The sequence below is a fragment of the Sminthopsis crassicaudata genome, chromosome 1 (assembly GCF_048593235.1).
Source record: "Sminthopsis crassicaudata isolate SCR6 chromosome 1, ASM4859323v1, whole genome shotgun sequence".
Classification (NCBI taxonomy): Eukaryota; Metazoa; Chordata; class Mammalia; order Dasyuromorphia; family Dasyuridae; genus Sminthopsis; species Sminthopsis crassicaudata.
Window position 1 is genome coordinate 473,115,453 of NC_133617.1, and position 27,555 is coordinate 473,143,007.

At 33.3% G+C, this 27,555-nt stretch overlaps 1 protein-coding gene across 3 annotated transcripts in view; it reads right to left on the bottom strand.

The window, feature by feature from the left end:
* Positions 1-27,555, bottom strand: part of BAIAP2L1 (BAR/IMD domain containing adaptor protein 2 like 1) — a 120,839-nt gene that overhangs the window by 15,528 nt on the left and 77,756 nt on the right. For 2 of the 3 annotated variants that reach the window (XM_074281079.1, XM_074281080.1), the window contains 9 exons: positions 19,106-19,167; positions 18,924-18,995; positions 15,735-15,872; positions 15,142-15,294; positions 13,836-14,003; positions 13,082-13,229; positions 10,934-11,141; positions 8,555-8,632; positions 7,583-7,763 (listed from right to left, as the gene is read on the bottom strand). In XM_074281079.1, the coding sequence (XP_074137180.1) occupies positions 7,583-7,763; positions 8,555-8,632; positions 10,934-11,141; positions 13,082-13,229; positions 13,836-14,003; positions 15,142-15,294; positions 15,735-15,872; positions 18,924-18,995; positions 19,106-19,167 (1,208 nt within the window). The remainder of the gene's footprint in view (positions 1-7,582; positions 7,764-8,554; positions 8,633-10,933; positions 11,142-13,081; positions 13,230-13,835; positions 14,004-15,141; positions 15,295-15,734; positions 15,873-18,923; positions 18,996-19,105; positions 19,168-27,555) is intronic. The other variant, XM_074281081.1, reaches the window with a different exon arrangement.

Here is a 27,555-nt window from a genome sequence, read left to right on the forward strand (position 1 = left end):
AATAGGCTGTGGTTTAGGATGGGGAAGATAATTATATCTTGAGTAAATACATGTTAGAACAACTTTCTTTTTTTATTTTGGTATTTCCCTCTTACTCCTCTCTTCTCTACCTCCTCGAAGTTGAATATTTTCCCTCTCCAGTTCTATTGGCTTTGGAAGACTGTTCTCCAGGTAATTTATATTTTGTCTTTAACAATACTAAGTGTTCCTTGACTGTTAAATTCTGGATCAAACATTTGAATGGCTCATTGTTCTACTTGTATGATCTGTTCTTTCCCTGCTTTCATTTCTTTAAACACATCCAATTCTTCCCCAGGCTTCCAGAGACAAAGATAGCTAGATCATGTGCCTCCTGCTGTTTTTGCCAGAGGCTGGCTATTATAAATAAAAGTAATTTCACCTGTAGGAGTTATTTCCTTTGGAGTAACTCTTGTTTTCTTTCTGTCCTAACTGCGGTTGACCTGTTTGTTGCTGACAGCCAGCATCATCCTTAGAATATCTTCTTTGAGTGGTGAGCAGTAAAAGACAATATTAAGATTTACTGATACATAACTGGTTGCATTTCACAGGAAATTTTCCAATGGATGGATTTGGTTTTATGAAAATAAAAAGAATAAAAATAATTAAATATAATAATTAAAATAATGAAAATAAAAGGAAAGATCTAAAATTGTGCACTAAATGCATAAATTATTTTCTAAATTAATGACAAAATTTAGCTCCAAGTCATTTTTAAGTACCAAAAGAAATAACAAAATATTTTAGTTTCATGTAATTGTTTTCAATGTTTAAACACAAATAATGCTTTCTCCATCCTAGGGATAGATTAGTTATTTTCATTCTTCTGCAGAGGAAGAACAAGAGAAATGTAAAAAGAGTAAGTGGCCCTTAAGGAACAACATTCAGAAACCATGAAATCTTAAGAGTACTTCTTGGTCCTTCTGGTCAGAAAACGGACTGACTGGTCATAGGCAACTATGATAAGCAAAGCTAGAAAAAGAATAATGAAGTTCATTCTTTAATGCTTAATTAAATGTGTATATTTTAAATGCCCAAATTCTGTTTCTATGCCAAATATGTATTATTTGTGATAAAAATAATGATGGCTTACATTTATAGACAAACAGCTTTAAGGTTTGCTAAGCACTTTATATGCTTTTTTCTTGTTTGAGGCTCAGAGCAATTCTGTGAGGTAGGTACTATTATACCTATTTTACAGATGAAAAAACTTAGAGACTCAAAAATATTTAAGTGACTTGTTTGGGGTCAACACAGTTAACAAATTAACTTTAGCTTACAGTGAAGCCCCAATTTTCAAACCTTGCCAAAGACACACAAATGTCTTATCTGTTTCCAGGTTATGTCTCTAGTCTGAAGGACCTATATTTTCCCTCCTAAATCTGAAGACTCAGCTAATAGTTACTTGAACATAAGGTACTCCCCCCCCCCCAAATTAACTGCAGTCAGAAAAAACACTAATCACTCAATTTATGAATATGTACAGAGATAGTACATTTTCTGCTTGTCACTAGAAGAGTAAATGAATTTCATTAAAAATAAAAAGAAATTAAGATGAAATGTCTCCATAGTAGACAATATTTTGACTTTACACAACTTATTAACTGTATTCCATAATCCCTTGCATTTATTTTGATTCAACACATCAATATATGTTAAAAATTTAAAAACTAAAAATCTCCTAAAGATGCTTCTGAAAATTTTCCAGAGGAAGCTAGGTGGCGCAGTGGATGGAGCCCTGAAGTTAGGAGGATCTGAGTTCAAATCTGATGTCAGACACTTCCCAGCTGTGTGACCCTGGGCAAGTCACTTAACTCCAATTGCAAAATTTTTTTTCCTTCTTCCCAAGTGGTGAATGTGCTATATAAAATTCAGGTGAGTTACTACCTCATACCTATCAGATTGGCTAAGATGACAGCACTAATGTTTTGTTGGTGGAGTTGTGAACTGATACAATCATTATGGAGAGCAATTTGGAACTATGCCCAAAGAACTATCAAACTGTGCATACCCTTTGATCCAGCAGTGCTGGATTTGGGGTATTGTACTGGGTCTGTATCCCAAAGAGCTCACAAAAAAGGGATCCACATTTACAAAAAGTTCGTAGTAGCTCTTTTTATGGTGGTAAGGAATTGGATTCCAGAAACTGAGAAATGGCTGAATAAACTGTTGTATATAAAAATATTGGAACATTGTTGTTTTATAAGAAATGATGAAAAGGCTAAATTCAGAAAATCCTGGAAAGACTTACATGAACTTATGCTGAATGAAGTGAATAGAAGAACTAGGAGACCATTGTACACAGTGACAGCAAGATTATGTGATGATCAACTATGATAAACTTAATTCTTCTTAGCAATAGAGTGATCCAAGACAATTCCAATAGATTTGAGATGGAAAATGTCATCCACGATTCAGAGAAAGAACAATGGAGATTGAATGAGGATCAAAGGATACTATTTTTACCTTTTTGGTTTTTGTTTTATTTTTTTCTTTCTTGTGATTTTCCCCTTTTGTTCTTATTTTTCTTTCACAATATGATTCATAGAAAAAGTCCATGTATAATTACACACATGTATACATGTACACATACATGGTACATATACACATGTAATCATATATAACCCATATCAGATTGCTTGCTGTCTTGGAAGACAAAAAAAAAAAAAATTGGAGTTCAAAATGTCATAAATATGTCATTGGAAAGAACAATTAAAAAAAAAAAAAAGATCGAAGAGGGAAGGATTCTGGGATTTCCCCTATAAACAGCATAAATTTGCACCTAGGCTAAACATAGAAAGATGGAAAAAAAAAAGAAGACTTGGGACAGAAAAGGGGTTTTCTCCTAAAAACCCCAGAAGACCCAAAGAAAGATCCAAGGCAGGAATTAATCAATTTCAGTGCAAACACCTCCAGGCTAACTTCACAGAAATAGCAAGTTGAGAACCCTGGGGGCTAGCTGATATGGACAGATCATTTATGTTTTTTTACTTGAAAATATATACCACATATCTAAGACTGATGTTAGTAATTAAATAGTTCAAAAGAAAGACTGGGCCAGAGTTGAGTATGATCTGTGATTCTAAAAAGCAAACTGTCTAGGAAAAGGCAAAAATAGTAATTATGTTATACAAATGAAATACAGAATTGATACAGAGGCTTGAGGGAGGAAGGTTCAGTTCTGAAAACCTGCTCACATGTGGAATGGGTGAAATAAGGAACTATCGATCTGTCTGTCTCTCTATCACCTTCAAAATCTATGAAGAAACAAGGGAGGAAGATAATATAAAATGGGATATAGAAGGATATTTAAGGATATGTTGATTTCTGGCAGTGGGAAAAGTGTATAGATTAATGGTCAAGGGACAAAGGGAGGGAAAGGGTGTCACAGGGTATAGAGGGATGTTTAGATTAACAAGAATGGATTAAGGAATAGGATAAAGAGGGAAGAAAAGGATAGGGAGAGAAGATTCATGGATTGAAAGGGGTTAAGTAATAACAAAGCAAGTTAGGGAGCAGAATTAAAGTAGAAGAACTAGCAGGAATAGGAAATAAGATATATACAAATATCATAACAAGGATTAGGAGTAGAATTTAATAGAAAAAAAAGTAAGGCTAACAGTCATTGATCTTAGACAAAGTCAGACTTAAAGATTCAATCAAAAGAGAAATCTATATTTTATGTCAGTTATACTAATAATGCTTCAGATGCATGTTTACATATAGGTAAATGTGAATGTGTATATATGTGTCTGAGTATATGTGGATAGGGATGCATGTAGATCTATGTATGTGTACATACAGATATATGTATATGGGTGTGCGAATATGTATATATATATATATGTATATACATATGTATATGTATATACATATATACATATATATATATATATATATATATATTGTGTGTGTGTGTATGTACATATAAATAAATCTGTACTTATAACCTGCTTAGGGAACATGGGAAGGATGAAAGGGGAAAAAAATAAAGTAAAAAAGTGCACACAGAGAATAAAAGAATGACCTACAAGGAAGCAAAGAAAAGACAGATACTCATGACTATAATTTCTTCTATTATTATATATGCTTTCTTGAATAGTCAAAGCCATAAGAGAGGGCATGAGCTGCCTAAGAGTATATAGGTAGGGAGACAAAAGCAAATCAGAGATTCAAGTGCAATATCTGCTCACAGTTAGGAGGAAGGTAGGGAGAGAAGAAAACACACCTTGAATTTTCCCTTTCACTTCCACACCCTTCTTATTCATATTACTTTTCAATAAAGTCCATACTTCTTTTCCTTATAAGAACTTTTCCATTCAAAATACTTAGATACAAGGAAGTAGAGGGGAGAAAAGACACACATAAGACTCAGTTCACTTACATGTTATGTAATCTCAACATTTTTCATGATGTCCTTATCTACATAATACACTGAGAAATGAAGATGCAAATTTAGATGCCAGATTCCAAATAATTAATTTATAATTATACATACTATATGTATCTATGTATATATGCACACACAAGTATGTGTGTATGTGTATACATCCATGCATGTATATATTGGGAGGTGATACAATACAAAATATTCAGCTTAGAGCCAGGAAACTTATGTTCAAATACTGTTTCAGATATTTATTATGTATCCCAGGTAAGTCACTTAACCTTTCTCAGATTCAGTTTCCTCATCTATAAAATGGGGATAATGACATTTACCTCACAGGGAATAAGACAATATATGTAAACTGTTCTGCAAACTCCAAAGCACTATATAAATGCTGCCTTTAACATTAATCAAACTCATTGAGATAAAAGAATTATACAAGAGACTTTATTCATCATATCTTTAATTAAGAAGGAATAAAAACTTTTTTAAATTTAGATATCAATCTCTTTCTTAGCAAGATTATTATCTGGAATATTCTCTCATCTCATGGAATCCATGTTCCTTTCAAGCCTCCCTCATACACGAGGTCTCTTCCTATTCCTCCCCTATTAGAAATTACTTTGTATGGCTATGGGTCCATTATATTGTTTCCCATTTCTGAATTGAAATTCCTTGCCTGTGAAATAAGAGGTTTGGACTAAAAGGACCTCTAAGGCAAGGGTTCTCAAATTATGGCCCTCGGGCCAGATGCTGCGCTCCGGATTATGGCAAATGGGCTGAGGAGCGGAGACAGGGTGTAAGATTTTGTTTTTACTATACTCCGGCCCTCCAACAGTCTGAGGGACAGTGAACTTGCCCCCTATTTAAAAAGTTTGAGGACCACTGCTCTAAGGTGTGGGTGGGTGTGGGGCTAGTTTTTTTTTTTTTTTAAATCCCTAGTGTTTGTAAGTGTTTAATAAATGCTTGTTGAATGAATGTTTACTTTCTTCTTGAGATTTTTTTTTTCATTTTAAAATGTTAGATTGATTAGTTATTTATTCTTTGAAAGGAATATGGCTTTTTAAATCCTACCTTGAGTTTACTATAATATGCAATAACTTTTAGGAAGACTATAGCTTTATAGAATGTACTACAGAGGTTCTTTCATTATCTGAAAAAGTATGCTTCAGGAAACATATCAAGACCAGTCCCAAATTTGACACTTGGTTACTGAACAGGACTAAAAGAATTCCCTTTTCTCTCCCCAATTCAGAGGAATGATAGTTCTGTTTGTCTGAATTTCAATTTAGATTCTTGATTCAAGAAAGGTACAACCAAAATAATTTCAGTTTATTAAAAGCCGTATTCTCTCTCTCTCTCTCTCTCTCTCTCTCTCTCTCTCTCTCTCTCTCTCTCTCTCTCTCTCTCTTCTCTCTCACACACACACACACACACACACAAATGATATGCCAATATTCAAAATACTAATATATATCAACTAAATAGTACATTGTATAAAGTCTAGAATCAGGAAGAATTGAGTTAAAATCTGGCACTAGTTGTGTGACATTGAGTAAACGACTTAACCTTGTTTACCTCAGTTTCTTCAACTATAAAAACAAGTTGGAGAAGAAACTGGCAAATCACTCCAGTATCACTAGCAAGAAAACCCCAGATTGGATCAAGAAAAGTTAGATATGATTAAAAATGACAAAACAATAAATAAAATATACCTTTAATTTCCCCCTCTAACATAACTTTCTAATCAATTGCCATATGTATAATTGCATGCTCTTAAAGAAGAAAGTCCTACTTTATTTTTTTTTTAAGTCCATGTTCAGTAATGTTTTAAATTCTTATGAAGAGCTGCTTTTAAAATTAGCTTTATGCAGGGTATAAATATTCCAAAACATAGTTTACTCATCTAAAGGAACATACATAAGAGACATATGTGTAATAAGTAGCAGGCTGAGATTTGAATTCAGATCTTAAGACATTGAGAACCTCTTTCCATTAAACCAGTCACTTCCTCATTTAATATAACAAACAGAATCAGTCTTGTAAAAAGAAAAAAGGCTACAAGTAGCAACAAAATAAAATTGTGAAGAAATCTACTTTCTCCCTCAAAAAGCCTAACTGGCAGAAATTTTCCATGTCCCCAGGACAGAAAGGAATTAATGAACTGTTTTCATCCTCTTAAAAACTTTAGTTTTTTTCCCCAGTCAAATAAGAATAACAAAGCTACTTCAAAGAGTCAATATGAAGAACAATAAAAATGATTTAATGTATGTATATACAAGTAATAAGGGCGGTTATGTGGTGCAGCGGATAGAGATTCCTGGTTGGAGTTAGGATCTTCCTGTGTTCAACTCTGGCCTCAGACACTTACCTGGTTGTATGATGCTGAGAAAATCACTTAACTCTATTTGCCATGTGAATTGGAGAAGGAAATGGCAAACTACTCCAATGTTTGTCAAGAAAACTCCAAATGGGGTCATGGAGAATTGGACAAGAATAAAAATGACTAAACAACAGTAAGTGATATAGGTCAATTTAACTTTTAACAAAATATACAAATAAATGAAGTAGTTCTGTTGAAAAATAAAATTTGTAAATGAAGAAAAGCCAAAGAAAGGAAACTAGACAAGGATTAGTGTGCAAGCATGGTTTACAACAAGCAGAGATGAAGAATTTGATATGTTGATATCTACATGAAAAATAAAATATCTATGTGGCAAGCAGGAGAATAATGTAAACAACTGAAAGATAACACAAGAACAAAATAATTATATTAAGGGTTGTATAGAAGGTAAGCACTAAAGACACTACCTAAAATTCTTCAACATTATAAAAGTCTAGGTAGCAATGATTTCAGGGCAGCTAGATGGTATAAATTACTAACTGGGGCTAGAGACAGAAGACCTAAAATAAAATCTGGCCATCAGCACTTATTGCCTATGTGGCCCTGGATAAGTCATTTAATCCTTTTTGCTTCTGTTTCCTCATCTTTCAAATGAACTAGAGAAGGAAATGGCAGGATTTCTGCCAAAAAATTCCTGAATGGGAGGCACAGAGTCAGATATGACTAGAATGACTCGAACAATAAGGAATGACCTTATGTCAAGAATTAAATATTTTTGGCTTTAGGGAAGAAGATTTTGCTGTTCAAGTTGGGTATTGGTCAGTTTTACTCACAGGAGATGTGATTTCTGGTTTGGGTACTGGTGGCTTAAATGTAGAATTTTTCAAAGAAGTATCTATTCTTCTATCTGCAGCAGCAACTCCAGACAAACATTCTAGATAATCAGGAGGCGGGATGACAACATTACTTTTTTCTGCTAAATTCACTGTACTGATGCTTCTAACAGGTGCAGGGCTAAATCAAAAAATGAAGGGGAAGGGAAGAAATGTATTAGATCAAAGTCTCAGTCTAAGCAGCAAAACTTCTAACATCTAGCGAACAGAATCTGCACTAAATTTATATGCAAAGTAAAAAAGAAAGGTTATATATTAAGAGAACATATAACTAGACACATGAGAAACCCTGGAAAAGGATTACAAATAAGAGAGAACAATTTATGACATCTGAGGCATTTCTAGATACACTGATTTTTAGAACAGAGGACAAGAAATAAATGTCAGTTGTATTTAGTACTGCTGATATCAAATTGCCTTAATTTGTTTGTTTTTAAATCGATATACTATCCTTTAAAACACAATAATTTTATGAGTTTCTATTATATTTGTTAGCCATCTCATTTCTTTTGTTATGGGTATCTTCAGAACACATTAGGTACTGAAAAAAATACGTGAGGGAAGTCAATAATTAAGATGAATTTTTTACTTTTCATACATGCTCTGAATTATTACCATGTACCTTCCTCTTAACGTCTCAATCTGTTATTGATTTTCTCTTTTAGGGAATCTGGGCTTGAAATACTATTTTCATGTTGTGGAAGATGAAAGGAAAAGAATTACATAAATGCAAGGCAAAAGATGAATAGGAATAACAACCTAGAAACTGCTTTTTATTACTATTCAACATGCGATAAGTCTCTGGAATGTTAATGAATAACGAATATACCTGGAGAAGTATTGGACAATAAAGCTTTCAGGCAAAGAGTGCATTTTGCATAGAGAAATACAATTCAGAACTCAAATTATTACCTGGGAGTTGGCACATTTAGAGTTTCTTCTTCATTTTCTTCTAATGGTTTTGTATATGATAATGGAAACCAGCCTTTCCTATAGTGAACAAAAAACCCAACAACTTATATATTCATTTGAATTTTATTTATAATGGGCCTTGACTAGTAATTAAAAAAAAAAAAAAAAAAAAAAAAAAAGGAGGAGGTTTGAAGTGAAAAATTTCGGTAACATTTCTCTTTGGCACATAAGTACAACAATGCCAGATTTTTAGGTAGTGCTTTAAATTTTGCAAAGCACTTTCCATACATTATCTTATTTGATTCTTACAATATTCCTATGAATTACATATTACAATGATGATTATCCCCTTTTACAAATGAAGAAAATTGAGACACAGAGGCAAACCTGAGATAGAATTTGAACATTCTTCCTGAATCAAAATCTCACATTGTTGTGAGCAAAATTTTTGTCTCAAATGATGAGTGGATACTCTAGCTCTTGTTGAAATGGTAAATATCTTATAGACAGATATACAAATCTAATCAATGCTCTACTAAAAAACTTGGCTGCTTATGAAATCCATATTCCTCAATTTGATAATCAAGGTCTTACATGATATGGCCCAATTAATTTTTTCAATTTTTATTTGTCACAGCTCCTTTGGCCTAATCTATTTTCTGGGACAACTTGAATTATATTCAATATGTATTGTCTTCTCCTACCTTGTCTCTTCTTGTGAAGTTTCTTTGTTTGCAATGCCTTCCTCCTATATCACTGTCAAAAAATCTACCTGCCTGTTCTTCAGAGCTGTTCCACAAAACTTCCTGATTCCCCAACAATTCTTCCTTTTCTTAAGAAATTCTCAAGAACTTTCTGTTTCTTTTTTTGGAACATATTTTATCTTGTACTATACTTAGAAGATAAAATTATGCATGTAATTTTATATATAAATGAAAATATGTATGTATATGTATGCATGTGTCTATGTTTAAAATGATTTGTTAACCTTAAGTGCTAATTCACATCAGCTGTTATTGTTTTTTTTATTACTGTAAACTTTGCCTTAGGGCAGTTAGCCCTTGCAGTGGTTAGAGTCAGGAATTCAAGCCTGCCCTCACACTGAGAGCATGAGCAAGTGATGCTCTTTGACTCATTTTCCTGGAGAAGGAAATGGCAAACCAGCCCAGTATGGGTCCCAAAGAGTTAGACATAATTGAAATGACTGAATAACAACAAGCACCAAAAAATTTTGTCTTACTCTGCAGATAGATTGTGAATTGTCATCAATATTGTGATTAGCCTGATGTCCTGAACACAGTAGGCCTCAATAAGTATTATCAATACAATTAAGTTGAGGTTACTTTGCATATTGAACAAGGCAAAAAATACATTGTTTTCATAACAAAATACTAAGAGAAGTAAGAAACACTTAGAAGCAAGGGGTATAAGGTCTAATTCCTCCACTTTACAGATGAAGTCTGGCCTAGAGAGATTAAGTAATTTGCCCAGTAAATAACAAAGGTGGGATTTGAATTTAGGACCTCAGCCTCCCAAACCAGCACACTTCCCATTGGACTACACAGTTTCCTAATCTCAATCTAGGTTTATTCATTTATAAATGGAGATTATAATATTGCCACTATCTAGAAAGATCAAATCCCTAAATAATGACTCTAATGAGCAAAGCTATTAAATCACCACTGTTGGCTATAAATGCTGTCTTTGTTCCACCAGAACAGTTCATTGCTTCAGAGGGCACAATGACATTAGGAGAAGTAAAAGTTGTTATGATTGACATTCTCATGAAGAAAAAAGAGCTTCAGAATTTAAAAAGAAATAGTCCCAAAGCAATGGCTTTCTAATATTTTTTTGACCCTCTACTTTTTAGATTAAAAAAGATTGGGGAACCGATTCTGGAGTTTACAGACAATGATTTACACGCTGCTGTTATTAAAACCACTGCTATGAACTATGTTTTCTTTGTCAATCAATAGTATTTTTTATTAAGTGATTACTACGTGCTAGGTGGGCAATTAGGTGGTGCAGTGGATAGAATGCTGGGTCTGAAATCAGGAAATTCATCTTTATGAGTTCAAATCCAGCCTCAGACACTAACAAGCTGTGTGACCCTGGGGGGAAAAAAATCACTTAATCCTGTTTGCCTCAGTTTTCTCATCTGGAAAATGAGCTCGAGAAGAATGGCAAACCACTTCAGTATCTTTGCCAAGAAACCCCTAATAGGTTAGACATTGACTAAAATAACTCAACATAACCTTTATTTTTGATTGCTAAAATTAGTAGTAGTAATCTAACAGGCCTTTTTCAAATACCACAGTTACTCTGGGTTACAGTCATTCTAATTCCTGTGTCACCAGTATGAACAACTCACTGACTTACACTTTGGTTTGATCATGTTCTCCATAGAGCCAGCCATCTTTTTCCTCCGGAATGAGCAATGTGATGATGTCTCCTTGTGCAAAGCTAAGTAATGTCTTGTTACTTCCAGCAGTATGTGGGAAGATTGTTTTTACTTTCTGCCTTTTAATCATGTTTAATCCTGTTGCCACAGAAATAGATCGCGGTAAACTGGGATCCTCCGAATTATCTGTTAAATGAAATCAACATTGATGGCTAATCCATACAACAAAACATTAAATTGTTTTAAACAAAATATAGGTCAGGCTCAAATCTACTAGTAGAATCCTCAAGCCATTTACTGTGATCCTTGCCAATAATCCTAAACTATCCAACTAAATTACTGGCTAGGTTTTCACAATAGTTCTGCTCAGAATCAGACTAAGGGTATGGGGGAAAGGAAGAATTATGGCTAGAGGAATTTTTCTTTCTAGACCACAAACATTTCCCCCCACATCATTAAAACAAACCAAAACCTTGTTCAATTTGCCAATCTGATTCTCTTCAGGGGTATTTTTTTTTGTAACTCTGAAGATACTTTACTTCCAGATGGCAAGAAAGTACTTTCTCATCCCATGTTCTCTATACTTTAATCATATTCAAAGGAAATATACACCAATTTTAAAAACTATAACTCAAATCCCAACGACAAATTCTACTGTTTTTTTTTTTTTTCTCTATTGGAAAAAAAAAAAAAAAAAAAAAAAAGAAAAGAAGGAAATTTTTGATCTGGATGGAAAGTCTAAAAATGTTAAAGGTTCCTCAACTTCACCTAATGGGCTTATCCAAAAAAACAAGTATATGGAAACATAAGAGCAAAGAAAATACTCTGGACATTCCAATCAAGATATATTATACCATGCACTTCTTGCTAGACAGGTAGTTGTTATTCCAGTTTTTAAGCATGAGATGCACTTTGGTATACTTTTAAAAAATTTAAATATAGCAAGCTTTCCAAACTCTTATTATCTAGATAATACTGAAACAATTAGAATTTTTCATTTAGCTTCCCAAAGTGATATTTTCTAAAACCTCAAAATCAAAGTCACATGAATGTGAATCCTATATACAATATTTTAATTATACATTCTAAACTACTACTATTGGAAACATTTCCCAAAAGCAAGACTATAAAATGTTCTTTCCATATAGATCTCTCTCAAAAGTCATTGTAAAGATTTCCTATTCTTACCTTTGCCCCAACTACTTCAAAGCCCAAATCTTGCGCTATATATATATATATATTTTTTTTTACATAAAACTGAATCTTGTAAATTAAAACTGAAATGGAACTCAAAAGGAGATGGAGGACACAGAAAATGGAAAGAAATCATGACCTCCTAAGAGGCACAGTAATCTTTATGTGGTAATTAATCCTTCTATGCTTAGGACTGAAAATGCAAATTTACATTTTGGTTTTTAATTTTCAGAACTGTTTAATAATCTTGGCTGCATGATGAATTTAATCATTTGGGAAAACGACCCAATAGTATTGATTCTGCATCTAAAACATACATAATTCTTTGCTAGAAAAGATGAAAAATCTATCTGAGCCTACTGGCAAGAGGAGTTGTAGTCTGGGAATTTATAATCTGAAACATGTCTCAGAATGTTTCATTGTAAATACAACTTCATGATAATGGCCATAGATATCACTGGCTTACATTCCCATTATGTGAGCCCCTCCAGTAGAATCTAAGTTCCTCGAGGGCAGGGATCTGTTTTGTTTCTGTCTTTCCAGACCGTAGCATAGCGCCTTGGATGTAGCATGTACTTAATGAATGTTTCAATGAAGATTTTGAAAATAAAATTACTGAATACAAGAGACACAGTGCAGAGAATTGTATAATACAGTATGATGCTTGACACATAAGTATTTATTAAAATGTTGTTCGTTTCTTCCCAAACTCTAAATCAATGCATAAATTCAGCATATATCACAAAACAACCAGCATGTCACTAATTAGGATGCTCTTATAAAAGTGGATCTTTGTTTTGAAGAATTTCATTGTTGACACTAATTATATTTCTGTTTTTCCCAGCAACTGGTACATGTTTGATTGAAAATATTCACACAGTGTAATTACAAATTAAGTATTGGTTCAAAAAAACTACAACCAAATTTCTTACCAGCTGTATTATTTAATCTTTCTGAAGTTTTTGGGATGGTTGCTGGGTTGTTGAACATATCAGCCAGAGGACTGGCATATGCTCTGGCTGAAGAAACTGGGGGCATCTTTGGTGAATACTTAGGGAGAGTATCATAATCTTTTCCAACCTGTGGATAATAATTAATATTACATTAACAAACAAGAATAATGATACTGAATTAATTGCCTTAAGTTATAGCATTCATGACAATTCTGTGTTACTTAAATTCTATTAAATTTAGGCATGACTAGTTGCTTAAGGGGTGGTTAAGTATCACTATGGATTGAGTGTCAAGTCTGGAATCAGGAAGACTCATTTTCATGAGTTCAAATCCAACCTCTTACTAGTTGTGTGATCCTCAATAAATTACTGAACCTTGTTTGCCTCAGTTTCCTCATCTGCAAAATGAGCTGGAGAAGGAAATGGCAAAGCACTCCAAAGCTCTTCCAATAAAATCCCACAGATTATCAGAGAAGAAAACAGAGTTGGAAAAGACCTGAGAGGCCATCATCTCTTCACTTTTTTTTTTTTTTTTTTTTTTTTTTGCAAATCTCAAAGTGCTTTATTTTTTTAATTAAAGTTTTATAATTTTCAAAAGATATGCATGGATAATTTTAAAAAATTAACCTGTGCAAAACCCCTCTTCCTGCCACACTCTCCTGTATTCATTATATCAGGATGTCTTTCAGTTGTTAAATTGGCTTCCAACATAAATCAAAATAAAAGTACCCACCATACTATTTCTTTCTATCATTGGTGATGGTTGAGGAGTTCCTGATACTGGGGTGGAACCTGGTGTTTTTATTTCTTCTATCATATTCATGATTTTCTCTGGCACTTTGGTAGCATCACCACAAGTTTCCTGCCATTTAGGTAGTTTAGAATTGAGCAATTCTGCAGACTGTAAAGCCAAAAGAAATAAAAGAGTTAAAGAGGAACTTATTTTGTTGGGAACTTGATGATAAACAAGATATCGTCTGTAATGGTGAACTCTGGAGCTGAAAGGGACTTTGGAAATCATCTAGTCCAAAAGTATAGGCAAAGGCACTAAAGCTCAGGGAGGTTAAGAGATTTGACCATTCTTGCACGGCTAATTAATGGCAGTCTTAGAACAAGAATGTCTGCCTTCTAGCTTTTGGCTCAGGATTCTTTTCTCCTTAAACCCCAGATGCCGCTGTTGCCACACAGGATAATACCATCACTTCTTAAAAAGACAGAAAGCTTTGAACTGAATTGAATTCAACAATATTTATTGGTGGCAAAGTAGATAGATCCCTGGACCTGAAGTCAGAAAGACCCAAGTTTAAGTTCAGTCTCAGAGTGAATAATATAATTCTTACTTACCCCTTAATAGGGATATAATCTTAGGCAAGTCACTTAACCCTATTTGTCTCAGTTTCCGTATTTGTAAAATAAATTGAAGAAGGAAATGGTAGACAAGTCCAAGATCTTGGTTTACCAAAATATATATTAAGGGGGGAAAAAAAGGACCAACCCAATTTCATATTGCATTTGTACACATACACACAATGCAATATATACATCTATCAGAATCATTTGAAATATATTTATTATATAATATACCACATATATAGTCTTTTTCTATTATATTACCACATTGCCCTCTTCAAAAATATATGTAGAAAAGTTTTGCAAAGATACATATTGAAAACTATCTTTGCATGTATTTGAAAAAACCATAAAAATCTGAATATTTTATATATTATATATTCTGCAAGCAAGTATGAGTATGTATATAGAACGCAGTAAGAAGTTATAGCAGAAAGAGACCTAGTTCTTGAATCAGAGCAGTGAATTAAAATTCTACTTCTGCTGCCCAAGTACATGTATTACTTGATGAAATCACTCAACCTCCCTAGATCTTAGTTTCCCCAGTTACAAAAAGGGGTTGAACCAGATGGCTTGACTTCTGAGGTCCCTTCTAACTCTAAATCTATGATGTTACAATCCTATGTAAGTATAATTATATTTGGAAGATTGTTAGAACCTTCACAACCTTATTTTCCTTTTATACTTACCTGTAAGTGATAGTAATTTATGTGATTGGCAAAAGAACAATGTTTGTCAACTAGAAAGCAGAATCGCCTTTTCTCTTCAAGGAGAGCTTCTTTGCAGCCATCCGCAATAAATTTTTGGATATCACTCTGACGAGAAGTGACAGTTTCCACATACTAAGGGAAAAATAACAATTATAAGTGTAACAATGTTAATATTCAAGCTATCCAGATCATAGAAAACAAATTCTCAGTACAAGTTCAACATTTATTAGCTGGATCAGTTATCAAAAAGATCTTTAAGAGCCTAGTTTAAGATGATCCATAGTCAAACTGGGCAATTGGGTACCTCATATCTTCAGTTTGATACAGAAATGCTAATGTTTTTAACTATCCCTAACTATAGAAAACTCAATAGCCTCTAGGCTTTTGATTACTAATTGCTCTAAACTATATCAAATTAGTGTATCACTCATCCTATCAGATGGAATGTTAGTAGATAAAAATGCATCTGGGCAAGCATACCATTTATCAGGAATCATTTGCTGGCAAAAAACCCAAAATAAAACCAACCCAGAAATAAAATTAAAACAATCTGATAGAAAGCTTCTATTTACCTCAATTTCTTTGTGTTCATATTTTAGGGCATTTCTTCCACCTTGACTTTTCCTTCTAATCTTTTTCAACTCCGCCTGAGATTTCTCCAAAGAATCTAATTTACTTCTGTGTTCAGTTTGGTATCTCTTTAGAGTTGCCTGTAATTAAAACATTATGCCAAAATGCCATATAAACATTTATTCAATTATCACTACCAATTAGCATTTAATGAAGGGGCAAGTCCTTTACTTTGCAACTCTGAAGTACCTTATAATTATAGTGGGAAGGTGAAGAGTAGTTGCCTGTTGGAATAGAAAAACTCTGCTTTGAGGAGACTTGGGCTCTGGCTCCAAAAGTAGTTAGATGGCCACGAGCAAGTCAATTAACCCTCATACGCCTCAACTTTCTCATCTATAAAATGGTAAAAAATACTCCCCTGCAGAGTTGTGAGGAAAGCTTTTTGTATATTATAAAGTACTATATAAATATTGCATGTAAATTGTTCTGTATCTAAAGATTTGTTGGAATATTTTAAAACCCCAGATAGATAGAAAACTCTGTGAAAGTGAGAACAAATATCTTCTTTTTCATTTTTAATACCACCTTTAACACACAGACACAGAAAGATTATATATGAAATGATAAATCTCCATTTTATATTGCTCATTTTTTTTGAAAGCATACAATGTTTCACATTACTACTTTGAAAAATAATAGGATCATGGTTTAGTCTAGTTATAATTTTGTTTTTATGTGAAGATTTATATGTGGGTTTTAGCATTTTTTTGTCATTATTTTAATGGAACTCTGGTGGAAGTTAATAGTTTTCATTGGTGAGTAGCCCTAACATTGTTTTGGATGGGATGGGAAAGTGATTTTTACAGCTTTCTTTACAGAAAGAAAATTTGAAAGACTCCTTAAATGAAGAGATGGGAGGTGTCAAGTCAAGACAAGTTAAACACACAAGCATTTATTGAATACATATACATTTCAGGGACTGGGCTAAGTGCTGGAAATAAGTAAAAAAGAAATAAAAGCAAGCAAGCAGTACCTGCCTTTAGACATTTACTTCTGTTCTAATAAAATTATATCAATATACGACAATTTGTAAACAACCTAGATAGTTTGGAGGATTTGGACTGAGAATTAGGGAAATTAAGAGGTTGAGTTAAGGTTTAAGAACATTCCAGTTAGTTCAAAGGCACAGAGATAGGAGATTGAGTGCAGTATTTGAGGAATTTTAAATAGTGCAGTGTAGCCAAAACAGAGTTTTTGGAGTAGAATAAGGGGGGGAAAAAGTGTGGAAACGTAGGAAGGAGTCAAATTAAGAACAGTAAAGTGCCTAAGGCATTTACATTAGGTCCCAAAGTTAACAGGAGGTCTAGGGCTCATAGAATAGGGTGTGACCATGGTCAGACCCATTCTTAAAAAAAAAAAAAAAAAAATCACCTGAGTGATTTGAGGAGTCCGGAGAGATTTGATGCAGGGAAACCAATTGGAATTGAAGAATGGAAGTGGAACTCTTGTATATGATAAGATCTGTGTGTAGCTGAGGTTGAGTAGAGGAATAAGTAAGGGGAAATGAGCAGATTAAAGAAAAAGTATTATAGGTTAAAGTTTTCTAGTACAGTGATCAATAAGGAAGAAGTTACAAAAGAAGAGATTCAATAAAAGAAATTTAGGAAAAAAAAGGAATGCAAAGGATTTTTAGCAAGATAATTGAATAGGATTAAAAACCCTGGGTGGTAGATTAGGTGGGTATAGGAAAAAGTTATCTAAGGATAATGCTGGGAAGGACTCTGATAAGGTAAATGGGAGCCCAAAGGCTAAGTCAAAAGTGAAAGAAAATGGTAGTAGCTTTTTATACTAATAGAAAAGGAGAAAGGTTAATATGGAGAGTTTTGCTAAGTAGTAATAATGTAATAGTAGGAACATAAAGGACAGAGCTTTGGGATGAAATAAAAGTTCTAGGAAAACAGAAAATTTTTATTGAAAGGATGAAGATGTGACCAAAGATAAAAGGCTAGATGGGGGAAAGAGAAAGGGAATAAGTTTTTACAAAGTAAAAAGTGCTAAAAGATTAGCACTGGGTTAAGCACTTAACAATCTCTTTTGATTCTAACAATAATATTAATCTCTATTTTACACTTCAAAAAAGTATAGCAAACTGAAGTTGAATGATTTGCCTAGAGCCTCAAAGTCAAGTGGTGAACTCAGATCTTCCAGATTTCAGGTCATGTGCCTGCGGTATCCACCCCACCAATCCTAACTTCACTGGGAAAGGAAAAAAAGAATTGTCTTTACTTCTCATTTTTGCCTCTTAGATTTCCAGAATTTCCTTCAAGTTTCCGCTTGTCTGCAATTGTCTCTATTGTCTCTAATTGTCTGTAATTCTTTCTTCCATGATCCAGGAAGGCACTTAATAAATGTCTGTTGGAATTGATTGGATTAGAGCAATATTCCAGGAATGAGTGTACTATCTCTTATTGTTAGGTAAACTTTCACTATGACGCATTTCAGTACTTAATTTGCAAAATTTTAATATATGCTTTATTAAAAAAATACTACAGTCAACACAAACTTTTCTTTATTATTATTATCTCATTTAATCCTCATTACATCCTATGAGGCGGGTACTATTATGTCCCCTTTTTACATGAGGAAATTGAGGCAAACTGGTTAAGTAACTTACCTTGGTTAGTGAGTATTGAACCCAAGTATGTTTGACTTCAGAGTCCAGCACTCTGTCCATAGTGTCACTTAGATGTCTTAACTAAATACTTAAATAAATCAAGGAAATTGTTTAAATGAGATAATATTTATTTATAAAAAGTGCTTAGCACAGTGCTTAGTGGGCACTATGTAAATGCTAGGTATTATTAAATTTGCAGAAAGCGTTAATGATTTCTTACAATATTTCTTACAACATTTTAAGCAGGTAGCTGTGTGTTCTTTAAAAAGAAGCCCAGAAGAAAGATTAGAGAGTAAAAAAGAATGCAAGAAAAAAGAAAAGAAAGAAATGAAGAAACTCCATCTAAGTTTTAAGGCTGGGGAAACTGGAAGCTGGTTGGGGAAATCCCTGCACAGCTAGCAATAGGTCTTTGGATTCAGATTACAGTGAAAAATTGACCCAGAATTGAAAGTAGGAAGATTATTTCTTTGGTGATAGTCATCTGTAGAAATCTGGTGACTGAAAGCAGAATACTCACATTCATGTATTTGACATCAAGTTCTGTCTTCTTCTCAAGTTCATGTATAATTTCTTTATGGAATTTTTTAAACTACCGGAAAGAAAAAAAACACATGGCATGTTTAAAAATAGATGTTGGAAATTCTAAAAACAAAATTGAATGAATTTCAAAAAACTAAATATGAAAAAAAGTTCACCTACATTTTCATCAAGACTGTCATTGAGTTTCTTGTGAGTATTTGAAATCTCTATAAGGACATGTCCTGCAAATAAAGCCAAATATATTGAAAAACAGCATCTCTACTTCAGAATTTGATATGTATCAAAAATTTACTGTCATTGTGAAACTTATCTTATGTACACTGTCCTTTATTTTATTTTTTTTTTAAACACAAGCCTACTATACTTTGCTCCACATGTTGTATCTGATAAATAACTACCTGGATGATTACAGTAACTAATTATAGGAGCAGATTATGCTTTTTTTTTTTTTTTTTAAACTATAATCTGATTATCTATCAGGGTTAAAGGGAGAGATTACTTTCTTTTTCTAACATCTGCAATTTTCTCATCCCAGAACAAAGTAGTGGTGCTATGGTATGCAGCATGAACACTTTGAATATATATCTTTTCATGGGACATTAGGCTTGGCAAGTTACTGAAACAACTGCATAAATTCTGTCAGGATCCATTCACAAAGAAAGAAGTGAATGTTTGAAAACAAAATTCAGGGCAGCTAGATGGCACAGTGGATAGAGCCCTGGCCATGAGTTCAAAAAAGCATTTACTTACTAGCAAATCACTTAACCCCCAAAAGAAAACAAAAATAAAGTGCTGGGGAAGTCCAAATTAATATGAATAATGTATACAATGAAGTATATTTGAATTAAAACTACTTGAAGATGTGATTACATAAAATATACTAACTGGTTTCCATTCAAATCCATGTGACCCTTTCATGGGATTCATTATTTTCTATTCACTATTTTTACTAGTTCATTAAATGTAGAAATTGCAAAGAAGTATAGATATTTTGGTATCATCCTTTCTCCAAAAACTATAAGTTTCTGATGTTATGTTAAAGATATTCTATTCTGTCACTAGGGTGTATACTTTTTTTGCTGTACTATTCTAGCCCAGTTAAATATGACCCCAATTCTCCATCAACTGTCTTCAGAAGACAGTGGTGTGATGCTAGAAAAAAGCTTAAAAGTCAAAAGTAATTTAACTTACAGAGTAGAAAAGCAAACATATATGCATAATACTTAAATGAAATAAAATAAAGGGGAGACAAAAGAGCAAGCATCATTGATTTCCAAAGACACAACAGAATATTGACCTAGTTTAGTTAACAAATGAACATTACAAAGAGACACTGTATATAGTCACAGCAATATTGTTTTAAGAACTTTGAACAAATAAGTCATTTTGACTATTATAAATACACAAATTAAACAAATGACATATGAAGATGCTTTGTGTAACTGCAGAAAGAAGTCGTAAATAGATGTATAAAATAATTGTATGTACACACACATCTAATGGTAGCCATCTCTAGAGCAGGAGGTGAATTAGGAAGAAAAAAAGGGGAAAATTTTTACAGAATAACTTTTTATATAATATAAAATTTTTTAAAAGCAATACAGCAGTGTTAAAAGAGCTCAAAGAGAAAGAACTATAAACTTAAGGATAAAAATTACAGGTTGTAAAGTGGCAGAACCTAGATATAAATCCAAGCCCTTTGATTTTAAAGTTGGTGCTAATTGCTAAAAAGGTTTTTTTCCCCCCCTTGAAATAAAGCCTAAATTTACTCCCTTAAAATTTCCATTATTCCTGGAACCTCTGGGGTTCCACAAAACAAATCTTATATACACAAGAATTCTTCAACTGCTTAAAGACACTTGTCAGTGTTCCTGGGTCTTCTCTTTTCCAAGCTAAAACGTGTAGTTTCTTCAACAGATCCTCATGACATAGACTCAAGAACTTTCATGAATACTGTCTTGATAAGTTTAAAATATGAAAAGTTTGAAGTCATGTCATATACCAATGAAAAGTCAGTCATTAAGTTTCATTAAATTTTTAGTAAATAAGTAACTTAATTTTCAAGTTTGGCATAGAGCACTGCACTTGGAGTCAGAAAGTTAAGTTATTGGTGCCCAAATTACAGATAAATGCAAATACAGTGTGTGTGTGTGTGTGTGTATGTATGTATATATATATATATATAGGTATATTATATGTACAACAAATGATACACATAGCTCTGGGACCATTTGATGTGTAGGATCTTTAAAGTATGCTAAATATAGTGGATGCATGTTATACTCAGAATATATATGATATATGGGGATAGCTAGAGGGTGCACCAGCCCTGAAGTCAGGAGGACCCGAGTTCAAATCCGACCTCAGACACTTAACATTTCCTAGCTGTGAACTCCAATTGCCTCAGCAAAACAAACAAACAAATAAATAAATGCTATACAAAGTAAGGAACATTTCTTGGACCAGTTGGAGGGTGTTCTTTCAACTAAGTCTGGGAAAGAATAGCAGTCATAAAAACATAACATTTAAAAGATTATTTTGTAGTCATACTTTAGTTTTTATATCTCCATCAGAAGAAAAATCAGCATAGCTTATCAATACATTTAAAAAGTTCAAAAACATGTGCTATATGTAACCTTGTACCTCCCACTTCCATGAAGTAGGTTGGAGGTGTCTTCTCATTTGAGTCATCATATTTATTTTTTTAAAATATATTTCTTTCCCCTTCCTACCCAGAGAACTAGCCCTGGTTACAGAGAATAACAAAATGAAAAAGAAACAAAAAAGTGGGGAAAATAGTAGTTCAGCAAAATTAACCAAATATATTAGCTGTAGGTACCACAATTAAAAACTATAATTTAGAACTGGTGATCAAGGCAAAAAGCATCAAGTCATTAGATATGTAAACAAGCACAATGTCAGCAATCGATTTATTGAATCTTCTGGGAATGGTTAGCTGATCCTTTACTCTTTCCCCTTCTCCTAACATGGTTACAGAAAATACCAGAATCTATTTGTTCATTTAACTCTAGAACTGATATCCAAACAGTAATGGCTTATTTACATAGGAATTGCTTGGAGTCAGGAAGATCTGAATTCAAAATCTGGCTTAAAATTTGCTAAGTGAGCCAGGAAAGTGACTTTAATTTTTATTTGTCTCAGTTTCCTCAAATGTAAAATGGGGATAATGATGGCACCTGTTTTCCAAAGTTGTGAGGATAAAATGAGATATTTGCAAAGCCCAGAGCCTGGCACATAGTAGGCATTCTACTAATGTGTTTCTTCCTTTCACAACACGCACCATGTTGTGAATCTTTGGCAGAAAGAGTATTCAGAATACCCAGACAATCTTTGATAAAGTTTTCTTCCATGTAGATGGCCTTCTATATAATAAACAGGTTCGTTTCTTATCCAATTTTAACAGAATTTGGAATCAGAAGGAAACCAAATGCAAACTTCTCTAGTATCTCTTTATAATCTGTTCCCTTCTTTCCTTGCCCGACTTTTTTATACCTTACTCACCTTTATGCACTCTATGATTCAGTGAACCTTGCCATCCCTCCCCCAGGGACACATATTCTGGCTTTGGGCATTTTCAATGGCTATTCCTCATAGCTGGAATTCTCTCTGTTTTCCTTGGCTTCCTTCAAGCCCCAGCTAAAATCTCACTTTCTACATGAAGCTTTTCTCTATTGCTCTCAATATTAATGTCTTCATCTGTTGATTATCTTCAATTAATCAAATATCTTTTTTTTAAAGAACATAGTTATTTGCATGCTGACTCATATCCTATTAGACAATAAACTCCTTGAGAAGAGAGACTCTTTAATTTTTCTTTGTATCCTTCACATTTAACACAACACTTGGCACCTAGCTGGTACCTAAATAAATGCTTGTTGATGAGGTGATTCAAGGCAATTTCAACAGACTTGTGATGGAAAGAGCCAACTGCATCCAAAGACAGAACTATGGAGAATTAATATAGATAACAGCATAGTATTTTCACCTTTTTTTTTTCTCTCTCAAGTTCCCCCACTTTGATTTTTCTTGTGCAGCATGATAAATATGGAAATATATTTTAGAAGAACTGCCCACATTTAACCTATATTGGATTGGATTGCTTATTGTCTAAGAGAGGGAGTAGGGGGAGGAAGAGAGAAAAATTTGGAACACAAGTTTTTGCAAAGTCGAATGATGGGAAATATCTTGCATGTATTAGAAAAAATAAAAAATAAACAAACAAATAAATAAATAGATGCTTGTTGATCGCCTGTGGAGCTCCACTACTCCTCTAGCTCATTTTACTTTTGAATAAACAGTTCTAATGATTAGGAAGCTTCTCCCTATAGCAAGCTGAAGTCTATCTCCCTGCTGCTTCCATCCACTGCTCTAAGAGTTAGGCCCTATGAGGCCAAGCAGAACAAATGTAATCCTTCTAAATGTCAACCTTCAATTCTCCCCTATAAGTTTTTCCTTTCTTTTTCCAGGATAAGTACCTCTAATTCTACCAAATGATCCTCACATGACAAGATCTCCCCACACTGGTTGCATTCTTTTGGATGCTTTGTGGTAGGTCCTAAATATAGTCCTCAAATTTAAAATCATAATATTCCATGTTACACCCTTGGAATTTTTCCAGGCTTTTCAATCTGCCTAACAATTTAACTTTATTTATTGACTTCTCAATTAGAAAGTGAGCTTCTTGATAGCAGGATTTATCTAGCGTTTTATATTTGTATTCTCAGGACATAATAAAAACTTAGTAAATGCTTTATAAGTATACATTCATGTCTATATTGTTCCTACCATCCTAACAGTTTTGGCTGAAAAATGGTCCTAAGTGGAAATCTTCAACATAAAGAGGAGCCAACTCACTTCCAGTTGATCAATGATGGACAGAAACAACTACACCCAGAGAAGGAACACTGGGAAGTGAATGTAAATTGTTAGCACTAATATCTGTCTGCCCAGGTTACTTATACCTTCGGAATCTAATGCTTATTGTGCAACAAGAAAATGGTATTTACACACATGTATTGTATCTAGGTTATATTGTAACACATGTAAAATGTATGGGATTACCTGCCATCGGGGGGGGATAATTTGGAAAAATGAATACAAGGGATAATATTATAAAAAAATATATAATAATAAAAAATAATAAAAAAAAAAAGAAAAAGAAAAATGGTCCTAGTCTGGAGTAGAACAATTTTTGTAACATAGTATACAAACTCTATACTTAAATTTATGGGAATATACAGACAGGAATTCATAGGACAGGCAGGCATGAATGGGTTGTGATGATAAGATCATAGTATCTAGAATATAATGTTTTCATATATTATTTCGAAACTGTTTATCACTGAAAATAATAAATACCCACAACACAAATTCATATTAATGTAATACACACTATTTATGATCCCTTCCTCAGTTGCCCTAATAGAAATATATATATATACACACACACATATATATATATATAAATATAATTTATGATTGAAAAAACATACTATTGAATGCATAAGCTGACTGACTTCAGAGCAGAGATGGTTCCATTTGTTTTGGATTTTAACCCCTGTACTTGGTATACAGCAAGTACTTAATAAATGCTTGCTGCTTATGGGCAGGTAGGTAATGGAGTAGATAAAATGTCAGGTTTAGAGTTGGGTAGTTCAAATTCAGTCTCAGATAACAGTTATATGACCCTGGGCAAGTCACTTAACCCTGTTTGCCTCAGCTTCCCCATCTATAAAATGAACTAGAAAAGGAAATGGCAACTCATTCATGCATCTCTGCCAAGAAAACTCCAAATGGGGTCAAAGAAGAGTTGGACACAACTGGAATGAGTGAACAACAAAAAAGTTTGATTTATATCTTGTGGGATGTTAATAAGCTACTGAATTCTAATGAAGAGTTTATCTAAGTAGCTACTTCTGTCAGAGAGAACACACACATACTGGGATTATTCTTTAATGTTAGGTAGAAGGAGGCCATTAACTGCCTTGCTTAAAGTAGTATAAAAAATACCCAGCTAAGTAAGAATGTGTCAAGTATTTTATTTTGATTCGGGATTTTTTTAAACTTGATTCCTTTAATGTATCATTGGTAAAATGGATCTTAGTTTCCTTTATGTACTGATACCTTATTGCCTACATTTTTATCCTCAGGCTTGAATTCCTGGACTGATCTAGTTTAGGCCTGGCCTACAATAGGAGATTTTCAAAGTTGCATTTTGCCTAGAGTCAAACCCTTAAAAAAAATTACCAACAGATAACTAACAAATAAGAAATAGTGGGATTTTATTTTATTTTATTTTTAGTCAGTTTCTTTACTAACAAGATACAGTCTGCTATAGAGAACCATTTACAAAAGCCTGCCTGTTCCTTTGTCATATTCGCATCAAAAATATTTTCAATTTATGTCAGATTTATGATTTCATAGAAGTGGCAAAAAGTCTCTTATTTGATATCTAAAATTAGGCATCTTGGTAAAAAGTTTAGTTGAAAAATTTGCTTAAATTACAACATTTTTACTTAAATAGTAAAATCCTTCTTCCCTATCCCTCTGCACCCCCAAAGGAACTATTTCAAGGAGTTTAATATTTAATGGCTAGGGACATGCCACTCACATTTTTATGTTAAATATATTTCTCCAACTTTATATGCCCAAGAAAACTATCTGTTAATGCTGGATGGTAGCGAGGCACAAGTCAGAAGAGAATATAGTTGTGTCTTTGAACTCTCTCATCACTAACACACCCTTTCCTATGGTTTCTTGTTCTCACCCTGGTGCAAAAGCTTAATAAAATAAGCCATTCACTCTGTGGGTCAGGAATGGAAAACCTAACCTTACACAGCTTGTTATTCTTGTCCCTCACAGTGCATGGAATTTAAAAGTAGACCTCAAAGCATCAGACACTAAATCCTTAGTCAAGAGGATTTAGCATAAACCAACAACAAAAACCCCGTCATCTTTACTATGATGCTGTCAAAGGTTTATCTTGAAATAGAAAATGAAAATATTTTGTGTTATTTTAAGTATTTAGAGTGGCTTAATATTAATATCAAAAGTTACTTTATGTTTGAAGTGTCCACACCACATGCCTCTGTTTATTTTTATTGCTGTGACCTCCTCTTACATAAATTATTTTGAAAGGGGAAAGAAAAAACTTGGAAAAGGAGGAAAAAGACTAGCTACAGATTATAAGTGTAGATCTAAAGACATGTCTAAGCTTGAATTAACTTGACACTATCAGAACCTCAGAGGCACTATATGTAAAAACTTAATCATGTCTCCTCTTTTAGATTTTGAGTCAGTATTTGGAGAACAAATCTGGAGTACATAAACCTACTGTGATTGTTAAGAATGAATTATATTGCTGTATGGATCTACTAATAAAATGGGATCTCATACATTTAAAAAACTAAATAAAACTTAAAATACCCTCTTCCCCAATTTCTAACTTAAATTCATACAAAAAAAAAAAAAATGAAGCTGAGACATTTTCAATTTATGTTAGATTTAAGATTTTATAGAAGTGGCAAAAAGTCTCTTGTTTGAATAAATTAAGTATATATTATGAATATAATATAAAATGAGATTTTGCAGTAATAATTTGCTGAAGAGTTTCTTCAAGAGTCATCTATATCCAGAGGACTGTGAGAACTAAGTGTGGATCACAACACAGAATTTTCACTCTTTTTGTTGTTGATGGTTTGCATTTTATTTTCTTTCTCATTTTCCCTTTTTTGATCTGATTTTTCTTGTATAGCATGATAAATGCATAAATATGTATACATATATAAGATTTAACATATTAAAAAAAAACATATTTAACATATATTGAATTACTTGCCATCTAGAGGGAGGGGTAGGGGGAAGAGAAGAAATCTGAAATACAAGATTTTGCAGGGTTGAAAAAAAAAAAGATGTTGAAAAATGATCCATTCATATGCTTTGAAAAGAAAAAGCTTTAATTTAAAGAGATTAGAATTTTTTTAAAAAGAGAATAATTCATTTTTTCCCTAAGAGAATCTTATTATACAAACTAGAACCTCTAAAACTCTACAAATTCTACATTACTTGGTGGGTGGTGGTGTTATTTGGCCACTGATTACACTTAAGTTATGAAGGAAAGACAATAACTACAATAGCTCCCATTTATATAGTGGTTTAAGGTTTGCATAGAGCTTCATACAAAAATCAGTGCACTTTAATGATAAAGCTTGAAAGAGAACAAAGGCTTTTGAGAGATCTTATGCAGATTCTCTCAAGAAAGTCTTAGTAGAGGTATAAAATAATAACATTTAATTATAACTCAATTAAACTTTTAGGACCATCAGTGTTGAGGTATGCTAGTTGTTCATCACAAGGGAGTGGGGGCCCTAGTCACAGTTCCAAGGAAGAGAAAGGCACTAGTGCTTGTGACTATAGGTGAGAGGGAGCCTGGTCACTGTTCTATATACAGGAAGAACATTTGCATTTTCACCTGTAAGGAAGCAGGGCTCTTCCTAGGTAAAGGGCAGATGTAGACCAGGAGAGTGACCACATCTCTTCCTGGATCACCTTAGAAGAATTGCATAAAAAAGCCTGAAGGTTGGGACACT